The 18,104-nt window shown below is 40.9% G+C and overlaps 2 protein-coding genes across 2 annotated transcripts in view; both read left to right on the top strand.

The window, feature by feature from the left end:
• Window positions 1-18,104, top strand: part of LOC139710583 (cytidine monophosphate-N-acetylneuraminic acid hydroxylase-like) — a 136,287-nt gene that overhangs the window by 98,547 nt on the left and 19,636 nt on the right. The window contains exons 12-13 of the mRNA XM_071622506.1: window positions 9,049-9,171; window positions 17,656-17,771. Of these exons, the coding sequence (XP_071478607.1) occupies window positions 9,049-9,171; window positions 17,656-17,771 (239 nt within the window). The remainder of the gene's footprint in view (window positions 1-9,048; window positions 9,172-17,655; window positions 17,772-18,104) is intronic.
• Window positions 648-4,923, top strand: LOC139710580 (uncharacterized). Its single transcript, XM_071622504.1, has one exon. It carries the CDS (start codon window positions 1,139-1,141, stop codon window positions 3,674-3,676), a length of 2,538 nt encoding a protein of 845 aa, XP_071478605.1. The 5' UTR covers window positions 648-1,138; the 3' UTR covers window positions 3,677-4,923.

Genomic DNA, 18,104 nt, shown 5'->3' with positions numbered 1-18,104 from the left:
ACCCAATCCACTGCACCCCTCTAGGCACCTAACTGTTAGTTTTTGTGAAATGGTGCTGAAGCACAAAGGAATTGCTTAGGCCCTATCTAAACTCAAAGGCAAAAGCTCTCCCTTCTTGTTCTGCCCATACTGGCTTGGAACTGTGACAAGATTCCATCCAGGCTAGGACCAGGTCTTAAGTTCAAGATTTCTAACGTTAGTTCCTCAAAATCTACTCCCACTCAGTGTTCCATTTTGATTTGTTTTAGTGTGTTTTCTCACGTTCCATTTTTGCTGCAGTGAAATAAATGAAAACATCCAAATCTTCCGTCAGTACGCCTATTTAATACACTGACAAAATTACTGTAACATTATAGAACGCAAGTTGGTTACAATTTTTGTTGCTCATCACATAGACTCTAATTATTTGTTTATCGAAAAATATCACTATCCCTATCGGTAATTAAAATGTTGTCATTTCCCAAATAGTATCTATAGAATTTCTAGTAGATCATGGAGTGTCAAACATACCAACATTCTGAAATTGAAAATATGTGTATATTACGTGAGCCTCGATCATTATCAACCAATCACAGGAGGACAAATAGAATGGTCTATTTGATCCAAAATTATAAGTACCGTACTAGTCAGGGGTCGCACTTCGTTTTTTTTATTTTTTTTTTAGGAAGTGTAGATACAACCACATGCGTGTGGACGTGTGTGTACATGTTGCACACATGGAGGGCTTTATTGTGTAGCGGGGAACACACTTATCGCGTGTTGAAGTGGCCACACACAGCATATTCCCTGCTACGCAATGGAGCTTCTCCGTGTGTGTGGTATGTACACACGGACTAGTAACTTCAGAATTTTATGATTTTTAGCTAGTCCGACGTGATTTTGGGTGGCCAATGGCCAGCGGACCATCGCCAATTTCAAACCCTGTAGTAACGTGGTACTGGTACATCGAAAAAATTATAGTTATGGTTGTGTGGATGTAATAATTAGACTAATGCGTACATGATGTATACATTTACCTGAATTTTGTATCAAAATGCTGCAAATTGTTAATTGATGTTGTTTCATCCTCCTTTGTCAGGCTGCTTCAGGGCAAGCGGACACCTTCTATGACACTGATGCAGCAGATTTGGAGAGCAGCATGGATATTGAATCATTAGATGTGGAAGAAACTAGCGAAGCTTGTTCACCTCCTGAAAGTGACTTGCCCAACACACAACACGGAGACTTTTCCCCACCTGTTAATGATTTTCAAGACGAACTGCTGGATGAATTGCTGCATGATCTGCAATCTTCTGTACAGGTGGAACAGCGTGAAGATCTTGCAGATGATGCAATTGATGATCCCTTACTTGTCATCGCTGATGAAATTGCCCATGTTATTGAAGACGAGTGTCAGCAATCATATACTTGCAATGAAAACAATTGTGATGACGAAGATCCTCCTCTGTATCCTGGCTCAACTAGACACCTTGGTGTAACTGTTCTTCTTCTGTGTTGTTTTATGATTCGGTTCCGTTTGTCTGAAGAAACTATGCAACATTTACTTGTACTCATTAACTTGCTCCTACCAGAAAACAACATATTTGTCAAGTCACTGCATACTTTGAAGAAGTATCTTGGAAAGTTTACATTCTTGCCTGTTATCCAGTATTTCTGCTCCCACTGTTATACCCATGTAGACAAATCATCACAAAGATGTTCTAATCCTCATTGTATGAAGGATTTGACATCATCAGGAGCAGTTTCTTACTTTGTCCAGCATAGTTTAATTTCACAGTTAAGTGTTCTATTCAAACGGAAATCCTTCACAGACAAAATACGTACGCATAGATTTGAACACTACAAGTTGAACAAAGATGGTAATCTATGTGATGTTTACGATGGCTCCATATATAAAAACTTATTTCAAGGCGGCATATTGAATTCTCCCAATAACATTTCCTTTGCTATGAATACGGATGGTGTGTCAATTTTTAAGAGTTCGAAGGTTTCTATGTGGCCTGTTTATCTTCTCATTAATGAGCTGCCACTTTCAGACCGAAAAGCACGTGAGAATACACTTTTTTATGGAGTGTGGATTTCAGCCCGTAAACCAGTGATGTGGAGTTTTCTCAAACCTCTATACAATGATTTAGTTCAGCTTGAGAATGGTGTTACTTTTGAAGATTACAATGGTGATAAGTTTACATCTCATGCAGTTTTACTGACTTGTACATGTGACCTTCCAGCGAAAAGTTTGGTGTGCAACAGTTTGCAATTCAATGGAAATTATGGGTGTTGGCATTGTTTACAGCGTGGGCATACATTTCGAACACTCAGTGGAGGCAACGTTCATGTCTTTCCATACAACGAATGTGACCCATGTGGTCCTGCACGTACATTAGACAGTATAAAGAGCGATGTTGACACAGCGGTAGGCAAAATCAAGAATGGTGAGAAAGACTATGTAGAAAATGGGATCAAAGGCCCATCTTGGTTGATGTTTCTGAGCCACTTTAATTTCGCCCATGGCTTTGTAATCGATTGTATGCATGGATTGTATGGAGGGGTGACAAAGCTTTTGCTGAAATGCTGGTTTTCCCATGAAAACAGACATGAAAAGTTTTCATTTTTTTCAAGTAGACAAAAGGTGAGTGAGCTTCTGTCGCATATTAAACCAACAATAAATGTGACCCGGGTTCCACGTGGACTAGATGATTTAGCATTTTGGAAGGCATCAGAATACAGGAACTTTCTGTTGTATTGGGGGATACCTGTTTTGCGACACATCCTTTCAGCAGCTTATTTTGCCCATTTCTGTTGTTTGGTTAAAGCTACATTCTTACTCTCAAAGGAGATGATAACGCCTGGAGATATTTTGCAGGCAGAGGCATGCATAAAACAGTTTGTGGGTTCCTTTGCTGAACTTTACTCCGAAAGATACATGACAATGAATGTGCATCAAGTGCTTCACCTGGTGAACACTGTGTTAAAAACAGGGCCGCTTTTCGCCAATAACTGTTTTGTGTTTGAGGACCTTAATGGTTATATCGTGTCTCAAATACATGGCACACAAGGTATAGACACACAAATCATAAGCACTATAAACCTTATACAGGCTATTCCAATCTTGAAGGAGAAGTACGAAGCAGCAGACGAGGAAGCAAGTGCTTTCATTGAGAGTATAAGCAGACATCACATGTACCATAAGTGTTGGAATTTCATTCAGACAGGATTTTTTAGAATTGATCAGCTCAAGGACTATGTTTTGTCACCAGAGGACTTGGATGCAATCAAGCGTACATTCAACATTTCATGCAGCAGTTTAAAGATTTGGTCAAAGATTTATGTGAAAAGCAGCTCTTCGTATGTCTATGCATCTTGTTATCAGCGATTGGTTCGTCGTAATCAGAGCATTATCAAGTATGTGCAAGATCGATCTTGTACATTTGGATCAGTGAAATTGTTTACTATGCTTGAAACCCCAACAGGTGAAGTCAGTGTCGCTGTGGTCAAGCCATTTCATTTAATGGAAATGTACAATGAAAGGGATCACATCCATTGTGTGAAAAACTCGTGTGACGAGGCAGAGGTACATGTAATTCCAATTGGAGACATAATTGGTTCATGTATGTACATTCAGATCGAAGAAGATCACTTTGTTTGTGAGGTAGCCAATAGGTATGACAAAGACTAATTAGAGAACTCAAATATCTACGTGTACTTGAGGATGAGTGAAAGAAGGGCCCAGGTCCATTCAGCTGTGTTGTTTTATGATTCGGTTCCGTTTGTCTGAAGAAACTATGCAACATTTACTTGTACTCATTAACTTGCTCCTACCAGAAAACAACATATTTGTCAAGTCACTGCATACTTTGAAGAAGTATCTTGGAAAGTTTACATTCTTGCCTGTTATCCAGTATTTCTGCTCCCACTGTTATACCCATGTAGACAAATCATCACAAAGATGTTCTAATCCTCATTGTATGAAGGATTTGACATCATCAGGAGCAGTTTCTTACTTTGTCCAGCATAGTTTAATTTCACAGTTAAGAGTTCTATTCAAACGGAAATCCTTCACAGACAAAATACGTACGCATAGATTTGAACACTACAAGTTGAACAAAGATGGTAATCTATGTGATGTTTACGATGGCTCCATATATAAAAACTTATTTCAAGGCGGCATATTGAATTCTCCCAATAACATTTCCTTTGCTATGAATACGGATGGTGTGTCAATTTTTAAGAGTTCGAAGGTTTCTATGTGGCCTGTTTATCTTCTCATTAATGAGCTGCCACTTTCAGACTGAAAAGCACGTGAGAATACACTTTTTTATGGAGTGTGGATTTCAGCCCGTAAACCAGTGATGTGGAGTTTTCTCAAACCTCTATACAATGATTTAGTTCAGCTTGAGAATGGTGTTACTTTTGAAGATTACAATGGTGATAAGTTTACATCTCATGCAGTTTTACTGACTTGTACATGTGACCTTCCAGCGAAAAGTTTGGTGTGCAACAGTTTGCAATTCAATGGAAATTATGGGTGTTGGCATTGTTTACAGCGTGGGCATACATTTCGAACACTCAGTGGAGGCAACGTTCATGTCTTTCCATACAACGAATGTGACCCATGTGGTCCTGCACGTACATTAGACAGTATAAAGAGCGATGTTGACACAGCGGTAGGCAAAATCAAGAATGGTGAGAAAGACTATGTAGAAAATGGGATCAAAGGCCCATCTTGGTTGATGTTTCTGAGCCACTTTAATTTCGCCCATGGCTTTGTAATCGATTGTATGCATGGATTGTATGGAGGGGTGACAAAGCTTTTGCTGAAATGCTGGTTTTCCCATGAAAACAGACATGAAAAGTTTTCATTTTTTTCAAGTAGACAAAAGGTGAGTGAGCTTCTGTCGCATATTAAACCAACAATAAATGTGACCCGGGTTCCACGTGGACTAGATGATTTAGCATTTTGGAAGGCATCAGAATACAGGAACTTTCTGTTGTATTGGGGGATACCTGTTTTGCGACACATCCTTTCAGCAGCTTATTTTGCCCATTTCTGTTGTTTGGTTAAAGCTACATTCTTACTCTCAAAGGAGATGATAACGCCTGGAGATATTTTGCAGGCAGAGGCATGCATAAAACAGTTTGTGGGTTCCTTTGCTGAACTTTACTCCGAAAGATACTTGTATGACAATGAATGTGCATCAAGTGCTTCACCTGGTGAACACTGTGTTAAAAACAGGGCCGCTTTTCGCCAATAACTGTTTTGTGTTTGAGGACCTTAATGGTTATATCGTGTCTCAAATACATGGCACACAAGGTATAGACACACAAATCATAAGCACTATAAACCTTAATACAGGCTATTCCAATCTTGAAGGAGAAGTACGAAGAAGCAGACGAGGAAGCAAGTGCTTTCATTGAGAGTATAAGCAGACATCACATGTACCATAAGTGTTGGAATTTCATTCAGACAGGATTTTTTAGAATTGATCAGCTCAAGGACTATGTTTTGTCACCAGAGGACTTGGATGCAATCAAGCGTACATTCAACATTTCATGCAGCAGTTTAAAGATTTGGTCAAAGATTTATGTGAAAAGCAGCTCTTCGTATGTCTATGCATCTTGTTATCAGCGATTGGTTTGTCGTAATCAGAGCATTATCAAGTATGTGCAAGATCGATCTTGTACATTTGGATCAGTGAAATTTTTTACTATGCTTGAAACCCCAACAGGTGAAGTCAGTGTCGCTGTGGTCAAGCCATTTCATTTAATGGAAATGTACAATGAAAGGGATCACATCCATTGTGTGAAAAACTTGTGTGACGAGGCAGAGGTACATGTAATTCCAATTGGAGACATAATTGGTTCATGTATGTACATTCAGATTGAAGAAGATCACTTTGTTTGTGAGGTAGCCAATAGGTATGACAAAGACTAATTAGAGAACTCAAATATCTACGTGTACTTAAGGATGAGTGAAAGAAGGGCCCAGGTCCATTCAGCTACTTTGTGAGTTATGAACAAAAAATATATCACCTAGGATGTCTGCATTTTAATACATGTATAACTATAACAGTCTATTCACACTACAAATCTTGCGGGTAGTCTACTTAATGGAAAATTCGGTACACAAGATGCCTTGCGAAATTCTGGTGCAACTTTGATCATATTTTGTATGCAAAAAAAAATCTAGAGAAAAGTCTTGAGCTGTGAAATGCTTGTACTGTGTATAAGAGTGGCCCATCAGACATATTTCGTGTCAAGATGTAGAGGAACAGGCACAAATTTGAGCATGCTTATCAGTTGAAAAGGAACAAGTACTTTTTCAATTCTAAACACATGTTCTGTATTTGCCCAGTGCTATTTTAGCATACAATTATTTTTGTGGTTTTTGGACCTGATGCGATAATTCGAGAGAGGTTAATTTCGTGATTTCGCTGACTTTGTCCTTGCTATCTAGATACGAATAGTCAAGAATTGAAGTGGAAATTTTCAAGAGTGTTTGAATCGCAAAGTACTTTTGAAAATATGACAGAATGTTATGGACTTTGAAGTGAAGGAAAACCAGCAACCTTTTAGGGCGTTGAAATGCATATATAGCCAAAGACGTGTGTGCGTACAAAAATCATGAAAATAGGATAAGATATGAGGGAGTTCCATGAATAATGAATTTTTAACTCCTACTGTTTTGAAGCAATTTATATGAAACTTAGGGTAAATGATAATATTGAGGTATAGGTGTGCAAGGTGTTTTTTGTGTTTGTCGGACAATGCAATGCCATGGTTACCATAATTTTAACAAAACCTTGTGGATTGAATAACTTCCATAGTATTTGAGCAATCAATTTCAAAATTGGTCTCTATGATCTATCTTAGGTGTACATGTAGTTATGCAAGACACTCTTTGTGTTTGTACTTGACAAAGCGTTGCCATGGTAACCGCATGTTTTCTTTGAAATCCTGTAGAGTGAACAACTTCCACAGTTTTGAAGCAATTAAAATCATATTTGGCAGGCATTATGGGAAATCATGTTTCCATTTGCTGTGCACGTAGGTTTTATACTCAGTGTCAACTCTGTAATTGTACAGTAAACTAAAATTATTCTGTTCCCAGTACGACAAGTGCACAAACTTGGTATTAATGTCATTGCCCTCATGACATCACATACAAATGTACTATAAAGCAACACTTGGGGCGGGGGTATTTATCACCTCAGTGATAATTCTAGTTAGAGTGAAGTGAAGATGTCATACCCTCACAATATACATGTATCCGTGTACATACACTGTACCACACATGAAATTGTGAAAAGTGTCATTTTGTGGCAGATGAAGGCAAAAGGATAACCCTGTATTGAAATATTTTGGAATTTTATAAACACAATTTCTCATTTATTTTTGGTAAGAAAAGGATGGATTTCCTTTAGCTTACCCCCCCCCCCCAAAAAAAAGAGAAATATATAAAATTCCATCATTTTCTGTAAATGAAATTTGTAGAAAATTTTGAGGGTATGACATCATCTCCTCACCCTATGAAATATTCGTAAGGACTGGTCAAGAAATGTTTTCTGAAAATATGGGAAATTTCAGAATGACATAACTTGCTCCCTATTTCTTATTCAATTTTCTTCATTTTCACACCATTTTGTTTAGAATATTTTTTTTCTTTCTTATTAAATTCGTTCATGTTTGATCTGGACTTTTCCTTTGAAATTATTGTATGTACCCTTTTGCTATGCAGTGTGCATTCAGGCAGTAAATTTTGTCTCACACTTCGATTGTCATGAGTAAAAACTGAAAAAAGTGTGATTTTTCATACATGTAGTCACAAATCATGTAGGTGCTACACCTATCCCTAATTGTCTGAAAAGGTTTGACGCTCTTTTCACATACTCCAAGATGAATAAAGAGTCCTGGTCATCAAGAATATACACAAGTGTACATGTACATTATTCTTTCTTGTTTCATTTCGTAATTTGGTATGTCATAAATGTAGGTCTTTGTAAATTTAAGCAAATATATTTCTGTGGTGAAATTTTGCACTTCAAATAAGCACATTTCGTATTTGTCGTAATTTTGCACTTCAAATAAGCACATTTCGTATTTGTCACTTGCTTTTTTTTAATAAAATCACTTTTTCGTTCATATGATATTCTATTCTGCCTCAGGCGAAGATTAGTAAGCAGGAAAGGTTTGTAATTACTCGCCAATACGCAAGATGTAGTGCTCTCAAATTTTCATGTTTTCATGCTTTCCCACGTTTTTGTGACAGTGTGCCTGTAGATTGTAGAGACTTGTTTGTGCTACTATGTGCTTTAAAAAAGTATGTTTTCCTTGCCTCCAGTCACTGATGCTTTCTTAAGGTAATTATGCACTGTGTATAAAAGCTACAGGGTTATCTATTTCCAGCCAATCAAAATAAAATGTAAAAGATCTAAAAATGAGATTGATATAATACCAGTAGTTTGAAATAAGATTGGGTATATAGATTGAACTCGGTTTACCGACTTTTATTATTCATCTCAAAATACTCCAAAACGACTCATCATCCTGGCAAATCGCATCAGCCAGGTAAGTTTCTGAGTATAGACTCTTTCGATAAATTGCAAGCAAATATGAAATGGTGCCAGACGGGTTCTCAAACCCTTACCAAAACTATGTTTTCACTTTAAAGGCTAAGGACTTAGAAAATTTTTGGTTAAAGGCTTACTACTTACATTTTTTTTTTCACTAAAGGTTATGGACTTAGAATATTTTCAGCCAAAGGATAAGGACTTGGTCAAAAGGTTTATTGCTTATTGACAAATGCTAAGAGTGTGTCTTAAAAGGTTAGATTTTAAAGGCTAAGGTTAAGCATTCCCAGCTGATAACCTTAGACTGGTACGAAGGTTAAGAAAATGCTAACATTAACCTTTAAATGTTAAGGAAAGGTTAAGAAAATGCTATCTTAACCTTTCCTTTGGGTAAGGGTTCAGACATTTTTCCTGTGATTTGCTTGTTTGTTTAGAAAGCACATGAAAGACAATCAATTCAAAACTGATTCCACATCAACAGATGATTGAGACTGATGATGACTTCCAGACTGTTGAGGGGGGATACGACTTCCTGATCGATTTCATCGGACCTCAGCCGACATTCCCGCAGCAGAGACCAGAAAGGCGACACAACTACTTGGAGGTAGGTGTCAATTATTCCCCATGTTGGGAGTGCCTCTCCCCTACCAGTACCCGCACATCTGGGACTTTCAAGCCTATGCCATTACCACGGGAAACGAATTATGCTAATATTACCTTTGAAGAGGAGTGATATGAAGCTTGATTTCAGCACTGGAGTTATATATATTTTCAAGAGATACTTTCCTGAAACATGCAGCACTGAGGGAAAATGTTTTCTCGAGTGGAAACTATAACTCTGAAGGGACTGCCTGGGGTTCTATTACAGCAATAGATAGGACAATATTGGATATATAATATGGTCTACATAAAATGATACAGCCAGTCAAATTTTTGAATTTGTTTTTAACCCAACACGACATCACTGCTTGCAATATGATTGTAATGATTTTGATCTTTGCTGCAGTAATCACATGATTGCATTATTTCCAATCACCAAACAGTATCTCGTTGTGCGCATGACAAATTGTCGCTACAGAGCTTCCCTGTGCATGGCAGAATGTCGTAAGGTGTGTGAGTGCGCATAGGGTTAACAACATTCTGCCAGGTGCAGGGGGGGGGGGGGGCAGTGCTGTAACGACAATATGCCATGCACACAATGAGGTATGTAGACAATTTGTATACCAGAGTGTCACTGGAGGCATGAATTTTTCATGTTTTCTTTTCATTTGTCCTTCTGTCCATCCTTCCATCCGCCCATCCATCTGTGATAGATTTTGTAGACAATGTAACTTATGAAAGAACTATTTGAGGTTTAACTAGCGCCAGTTAAGGTGTTGTTGAATTGATATGCAATAGCGCCATCTATGATAATAAGCAGTATAACTGTGACTTGTACCACTACCATGGTTCGTTGAATAAATGCTCCTCCAAGTATCAACAAACTAACGTTGTGTTTCTCCTTAATTGCGTGGTGGCAGCGCTGGAATACTACCCACAGCCTAAGTTAAATCTTGCCCATCACAGGAAGAAATTCTGCTGAAATAAAACGGCCAAGTCCACCGTAAACGTAAGTTTTTACTTAGGACTTCAATAGCCACTAGTTTGTTTGTACGGTACAGTCCCACACACCCACAATGGCGTGTGCTACGGCCAAAGTGCCAAAGCAATGGTGCTTGGGTAAAATAGAAACCATCACCTCGTTTGAGAGTTGGAGACAGAATCTCCTGTACACCCTAAATCTCGACCAGCACTTTGCACCCTTCCTAGGCGAGTCAGTGACATGGTCCAAAAAGACCAAGACAAATCCTAATCGGGGCTTTGTTGATGACACTAGCTCTGTCCCCACAGATTCTCGCAAAACAGCTCAGCAAAATGCTGTCATGCTTGATTTAATGCTAGGACAGATTGCCAATTTCTGTCCTGTGATTGCGAGGAACTGTATAGTCCGCAGTTCCACTTCACTCCATGACATTTGGTCGAAAATTCGTCTCCATTACGGTTTTCAGTCTACCGGTGCCCATTTTCTTGATTTTTCTAACATCAAGTTGGAAAGTGATGAACGGCCAGAGGACTTGTACCAAAGGATACTTGCCTTTGTAGAGGATAATCTGCTGACCTCAGGTGGAGGTATTACTCACCATGGCGATACCATTACAGAAGACGAAGAGCTCACTCCAACTATCGAAAATTTCATAGTGTTGCATTAGCTCCAATTGCTTCATCCTGATCTCCCCCAGCTAGTCAAACAGCGGTACGGCACAGAGCTCCGCTCACGTACCATTGCTTCTCTTAAGCCTGAAATATCTCAGGCCCTCACTAGTCTCCTTGAGTCAGTTGAGTGTTCTAGGGCCATGCGTGCCGCTGCCCTTCCTCCGCGCAATCGCAATCAATCTAACCCTAGGCGCGCTCAACCACAATCTCGTGTTCGACCTCGCGCTAAGCCTGCTAGGTCATGCCCCCTCTGTCTCCAGGCTGGCCGCCCCAGCAATCACTTTCTTAGTGTATGCCCCTACCTCCCAGAATCTGATAGGCAGTACATGGCTAAAGCCCGCCAGGTTGCTAAGATTTTTGATAGTGATGAGATGCTTGCGGATGACATTGAACCCCAGGACACTCGGGTTGACCCAGATGCGGTGTCTGGGCCAGACTCCAGAGACTCCCCTGCTACACTCCGTGTTCAGGTGCGTCAGTCTCCTTACTTTGACGCTTTTTACAATCATCATGTTGTTCGTGTCACTGTTGAAGCGGTGCAACTGGGAACATGATGCGGGCCTCTACAGCACATGCATTAGGATGTATTGTGGCTCCCACATCCCAGTCTGCCCACCAAGCCGATGGATCATCACCCTTGGAGGTCATTGGTGAAACCCGTCTCACGTTGTCTCGTGATAGTCATGTTTTCCATTTTGAGGGCTTGGTTGTGGAGAATTTGGATGTTGAGGTCCTTGCTGGGACCCCATTTATGGAGCGCAATGATGTGGCTATTCGACCAGCTAAGCGGCAGATATCATTGGATGATGGCACTGTGTACTCCTATGGTTCCACTGGGAAGTCAAAAGTTGGCCATGCTGTTAGGCGTGCCCACGTTCTCCGAGCTCCTTCTAAAACCATGACTCTCTGGCCAGGAGAATTCCTTGAGCTTGCCTTGCCTCCCCAGTTTGCAGATGAGGAGACCTTTGTGTTAGAGCCTCGCACAGACTCTCCTCCTACTCCCTCCGACCAGTTGTGGATTGTCACAGATGGGTCAGTCAAGAAACATGGCCTCGGTGCCACCATGTATGTGACAAGAGATAAGAAACCCCTTGTGGCTGGTTTTTTTAGTGCTAAGCTGCATGGCCGCCAAGTCACCTGGCTCCCCTGTGAGGTGGAGGCATTGTCAATCGCCACTGCCACCAAGCATTTCAGCCCGTTCATTATTCAGTCACATCACCCTGTCTGTATCCTTACTGACAGCAAACCATGTGTTCAGGCCTATGAAAAGCTGTGCCGTGGAGAATTTTCTGCTAGTCCCAGAGTCTCCACATTCCTAACAACTGTGAGTAGGTACCAGGTATCCATTCGCCATCTAGCTGGCTCTGCGAATGTACCAGCTGATTTTGCCAGTAGGAATGCTCCTCCATGTCAAGAGCCCAAGTGTCAGATTTGCTCTTTCATTGCTCAGTTGGAGGGCGCCGCTGTTCACCGCAATACCATAGACGAAGTTCTGTCTGGACGTACACGCATGCCATTCACATCCCGCAATGCGTGGGCACGGATTCAATCTGAATGCGCAGACCTCCGTCGTACACATGCCCATCTCAAGCAGGGTACCCGCCCTTCAAAGAAATTGACGGATATTCGCGATGTGAAGCGTTACCTACAGGTCGCTACCATTGCTAGTGACGGCCTCCTTGTTGTCCGGCAAGAACGCGCGTTCCAGCCACGGCAAGAGCGTATTGTAGTTCCCCGCAGGGTGCTTCCTGGCATTCTCACTGCCCTCCATCTCCAACTGAGTCACCCTACCCCACACCAGCTCAAACAAGTGGTGTCTCGGTATTTCTACGCCTTGGACCTTGATGCTGCCATTCAGCAGGTAAGCCTAGGTTGCCACTGCTGTCTCTCACTTCGGAATGTGCCTCATGCTGCCACACCCCAATCCACAAGTGATCCGCCATGTGTGGTGGGTGTATCATTTGCAGCAGATGTCATCAAGCGTGCACGACAGCTCATATTCGTCATCAGAGAGACAGTGACATCGTATACCTCATGCATGCTGATCCCGGATGAACGTGCTGGCTCCCTCCGCAATGCTCTACTCCATTTGTGCCCACCTTTACGACCGCTAGAGGGCCCTCTTGCTGTAGTGCGCACAGATCCAGCCCCGGGCTTTGCAGCCCTCCGGAATGATGAGTTGCTTCGTAGACAGGGGATTACCCTCGAACTTGGTCAACCCACAAACGTCAACAAGAACCCTGTCGCTGAAAAAGCAGTACGGGAACTGGAAGACGAACTACTCCGTGATGATCCACATGGTGGCCCAGTTACCCCCCTTGCCCTTGCTTTTGCTACAAATCGCCTCAACAGTCGGCTCCGTGGTAATGGCCTATCTGCTCGGGAGCTTTGGACTCAACGTGATCAGTTCACAAGTGAACAGATCCCTATCAAAGACCAAGATGTCATCATGACTCAACACAACCGACGTCGTGCTAATCATGCTCCAAGTGTCAAGTCAAAGGCACCCACACGACCGCCCCCTTCACCAGACATCACCATTCACGTTGGTGATCTTGTCTATCTCCGCACGGATCGCTCCAAGATGCATTCCCGACCCCGCTACCTCGTTTGTAGTGTTGAGGATGAGTGGTGCAACGTTCGCAGGTTCGTCGGTAACCAACTTCGGTCCACATCTTACCGTGTGCGCCGTTCTGCCTGTCTGAAGGTTCCGTCCGATGTCCCCACTTTACCTTCTCGGTCCCCTGAATCTGATGGTGATGATGTGAGCGACCTACCCAGAGTTGATGCAACAGATCAAGCGAGGCCCCCGCCACATCCTCCTGAGGTTTCTACAGTAGCGGATGATCACATGCCCCCTCTGCATCCCAGTGCTATCACTTCGGTGCAACCTGACCTCCGGCCACCGGAGCCCCCCGATATCCCACATGAACTGTCTACCCCACACGATGAACCTATACCCCCACCAGCTCCTCCAGACAATTGTCAGACACCTGGTGTGCCCTCACCTAGCCGACGATATCCCCATCGCAGCCGACATGCCCCGCCTTACCTCTCCGATTATGTTCTCGAATAGATCAGTGCCTCGAGGCCCCCCCCCCCCCCCCCCCCCCCCCCCCCCGGTTTTGTTCGTCAATGACATACAATGTAGTCTGAACTTTGTTGTTTTACACTATCATGTGACAACCCATGTACAGTTTGCGTAGTAACTAGTGCCTGGTGCTCATTCGATCCCCCAGCTAGTAATTTTTTTTTCAAGGACTGTGATTTTTGATAAAACATTTGATGTTATGTTTCACATGTACTATATACAATGTACATTCATTCTTTTGTTGTTTAATAGGTCATCCTGATGATATGTGCTAGCTACAGGCATATTTTTGTTCTATGGGGAAACTCTTTATATCAAGGTCCTCCAAGGAAGGAGACTTCTTTTTATTTGTTTTATTAGGTTGTCTGACATCATGCAGATTATGTGTGTTAGCTACTGGCATGTTTTTGTTATGCAGGGGAAATCTTTATGATAAGGTCCTTGGGACCAAGCTGTTTTGTTTGTTATCAGATATTGTACAATGCTAGTCAAGGCGAATTGTGCTATTGTTCCCAAGTGCTGTATAGTACGATTTTAACAGTCAGTTTATATTGTATCTTATACAGAGTATAATGTTTCACACCTGTCTTTTATAATTGTTCATGCATCCCCCTTTTTCTAATCACATGCCTTCTTTATTAGATACACGTATGTCGGTATACTTTTAGTCTGTCACCTCAGTTTCTCCCATTCCTATGGTGCCAGCTTTATTTCTCTTTCAATTATGATTAATCCACTTTATATTCATGTTTGCCCGATGCGATCAGATGTCTTATCAATATTTTCAAGGTTTGGAATTTTTTTTGGTTGCACTAGTAGGTGATGTCACAGACAACAAAAACAAAAACAATGATTTGCTTTGTTTTGAGATTTTGTTTATAATAATTGTTTGAGCAGCAGTAGTAAGGTATATTTGTATATGAAAGTTGATACAATGTAGTTTTTATGATACCGAGAAATGGCTATTTGTGCAGTGTGATGCTTGCAAAACATATTGTTCCCATGTTGAAGATTGTAAGCAGTTATTTCTTAAGATACAAGGTGTGATATTGGTTTTTTGTTACCCTACATGTAAGTCATTTATGGACATAGGTACATGTATATGTATGTTGATTTATGATGTTAATTGGAGAAAGTATAGTGTAAAAGTTTTGTTTATTTGTTAGGTGACTTAAACATATATTTTATAGGATTTTCATATTGTGTTTGCTCTCATGTCACTATAAGTTTGTACTGTGAAGTTAGGTAAGTGTTGCGGTATGTAAAACTGTTAATTTTTGTATAATTGCTGCAAGGAGGAAAGAAGTGATTACGCCAGTTAAGGTGTTGTTGAATTGATATGCAATAGCGCCATCTATGATAATAAGCAGTATAACTGTGACTTGTACCACTACCATGGTTCGTTGAATAAATGCTCCTCCAAGTATCAACAAACTAACGTTGTGTTTCTCCTTAATTGCGTAGTGAAACTTGGTGTTTGTACATATGGTGTATGTATGAATGGACAAAACTGTGATTAGTTATCAAATTTTGACTGCACATACTAAAGGTCATAGGTCAGGGTAAAATGCTACATTTCAGTGTTTCCCCCTACATTTGTAGCAATCCCTGAATGCATTTTCATGAAACTTACTGAAACTTACTTTATAACTGTGACTTGTACTGCCACTGTACTATGCTTAATAATGGTGTTTCAAAGTAACCTCAAATCAACCCATAGGCCTATCTGCAGATCTAGTAGATATTGCGTAGTTTGTGCAGACGCTGCAATCACCTGTCTACAGGATACTGTATACGCCGTATATTTCGCAAGTCTAAATTTTCGCGAATCGAGACTTCCCGACGATTTCGCGAGTGGTTAAATTCGCGATCGTGGAGTCCTGTACTGAACGGAGAAATGTGTATGCGTATGTCACATTCATATCGGGATCAGAGTCGGTATTTTCGCATGTTTTCAATTTCGCGAATAGCAGCTGACTCGCCAAATTCATGAAAATAAAAACCTCACGAAATATTCGGCGTATACAGTAATCTGTTGCAGAAATAACTTGGACAATGAAGTCAGTTTATAAATCTTTTTCTAATCCACAAACTGTGAACTAACATTCCACAGTTCCTTGCCTCCCTTCCTGTTACTATAGAGATCAGTGGTTTGGATTGGAATTATTATTTTTTTAAGTTCACAGCTAACAGAATAGGTCTACATCTATGTGAGATTGAACAAAGTCCTATGTGTATATGTGAGCGTGCATCACAAAACCATTCCAAACTTCACACTCCTTGATTTTAGAACTCAGAAAAGGTGAAATGGGTCAACTGAGTCAATTTTGACTTTTTGATATTTTCTGAAAAAAACTATCTTCCTTTTACATTATTCCTAAGTTTAGGATCATAACATGAATGGGAAAATTTGTTCTCAGCAGTTTTTCTGCAGCCTTTTTTTTTTTTTTGGGGGGGGGGGGGGGAGAGTAAAAATGATCAGGTATGTCTATAAAGAGGCCCCGTTTCATTTCTTGAAAATCCCTTGCACGCTCTTCATTCACTTTCAACTGTTATAACTTTTGAAAGGATGATGCTACTGCTTTGAAAGTTGGCATTAATCATGGACAGAATGTATTGATAGACCATGCTCAATTTCAGCTTAATTTGATAATGCCTTCATTGGTGATGCTCCGGTGCTTTACATCTTTTGTTTTGTCCCATTCATATCGCACAGCTAGCACGGCTTGGTAAAGATTATGCAGGGTCACATACTATACTGTCACAGCGGTGGATCCAGAGGGGGGCACAACCGGCGCTCGCCCCCCTTTATTTTTCTTTGAAAACAAAAGAAATAAAAAGAAATTAAATGAAATGAATCCCGGAAGTGGCACCAGAAATATTAGTTGCGCCTCCCTTTATAGAATTCCTTGATCCGCCCCTGCTGTCGTACTCTCCAAGGGGTTTATGAGTTACTAGTAGTCCACACTAGTCCACAGCTATCTATCAGTTTCCACTCAATATTTCTTTTTATCTTTTAGTGATCGTGAATTCTGATATCTCATTGGTCAGTCACATCATTGATAAAATCCCGTATTACCTGTGTTACTCAGACCAAACACTGAATATTTCCCATATTCCGTGAATAAGGACATATTGTGCACATGCGCTAAATCCGCCACTGAATATTTTCTGTATTCCGTGATATGACGTCATGATACTACACGCTAGCTGCGCACGCACGTATGCGCGCATAATCAGCTTGCGAGGTGTAAGTCAACATGGCTGACAACCGGTGATTTCAACATCATTCACGAGAGGAAATCAGCGAGAAGGAGGTGTTACTCGTATAGCCCAATGCCCAAAAATGTAGATTATACACTTAAAAAGATAAAATCGTTACCCCCTGCTTGTTCCTACGAAATACGGGAAATATCTGTGGTCTGGTGACATATTCCGTTCTGCCTCCTGCCTCATGGAATATGGCACCAGACCATAGATATTTGCCCGTATTTCGTGAACAAGCAGGGGCTAACTAATACTATTTGTAAGCATTATATGCCCTATGATGTATGGAAAACTTACATTACAATTTCAAAAATGATGATTGTCTAATTGGCTGATTCTGCCCCCATCCCCTCTGAAATCTCAGCCATCAGTGGTGCGATTGTGACCATGCCTCCCCCCCCCCCCCCCACATCCCTGACATTTGATGATCTTGTTTTGGTTTCTTTCTGTTTTATTTATTCCTGCCCTTCCTGCTAGATACGAAATCGGATCGGCGTTCATCGGCAAACTGTGCTTAAAGGCCTCTTTTGGGACGACCTGTACATTGGCTTCAACAATCAAATATCAAGAGAACCAGACACATTCCACTACCAGTGAGTTACTCTCAAGAATTTCATTCTTTTCAATCCTTAGTTCTTCTATATCTCTCTCCTGCTTCCCTTAAAGGGGAATTCCAGTGTAGTTTTAAGTTATTCTGAAAAGATAGAGTAAATTTCTGGAGCACCAACAATGAAAATTGGATCAAAATTGAATGAAAAATAGGAAGTTAGACATTTTGAAGTTTCACGAATTTTTCTGGAATCAGTTCTTGAACAGTCAATATGAATGTATATGCAAGTTGTAAAGTGATGATGGTCATGCCCTCATACCTTGCCATATTGTTTGTGCATGAAATGTTAAAATTTCTCTCTTTTTGATTCAAAAGC

This window comes from Diadema antillarum, unplaced genomic scaffold (assembly GCF_040938485.1).
Source record: "Diadema antillarum isolate AM-2024a unplaced genomic scaffold, OU_Dant_1.0 seq00001545_RagTag, whole genome shotgun sequence".
NCBI lineage: Eukaryota > Metazoa > Echinodermata > Echinoidea > Diadematoida > Diadematidae > Diadema > Diadema antillarum.
The sequence above is the reverse complement of the archived record's forward strand: the minus strand, read 5'-3'. Positions and strand labels throughout refer to the sequence as shown.

Excerpts from the sequence above, each read along its gene's own strand:
- LOC139710580 (XM_071622504.1), top strand. The coding sequence starts at position 1,139 with ATGGATATTGAATCATTAGATGTGGAAGAAACTAGCGAAGCTTGTTCA.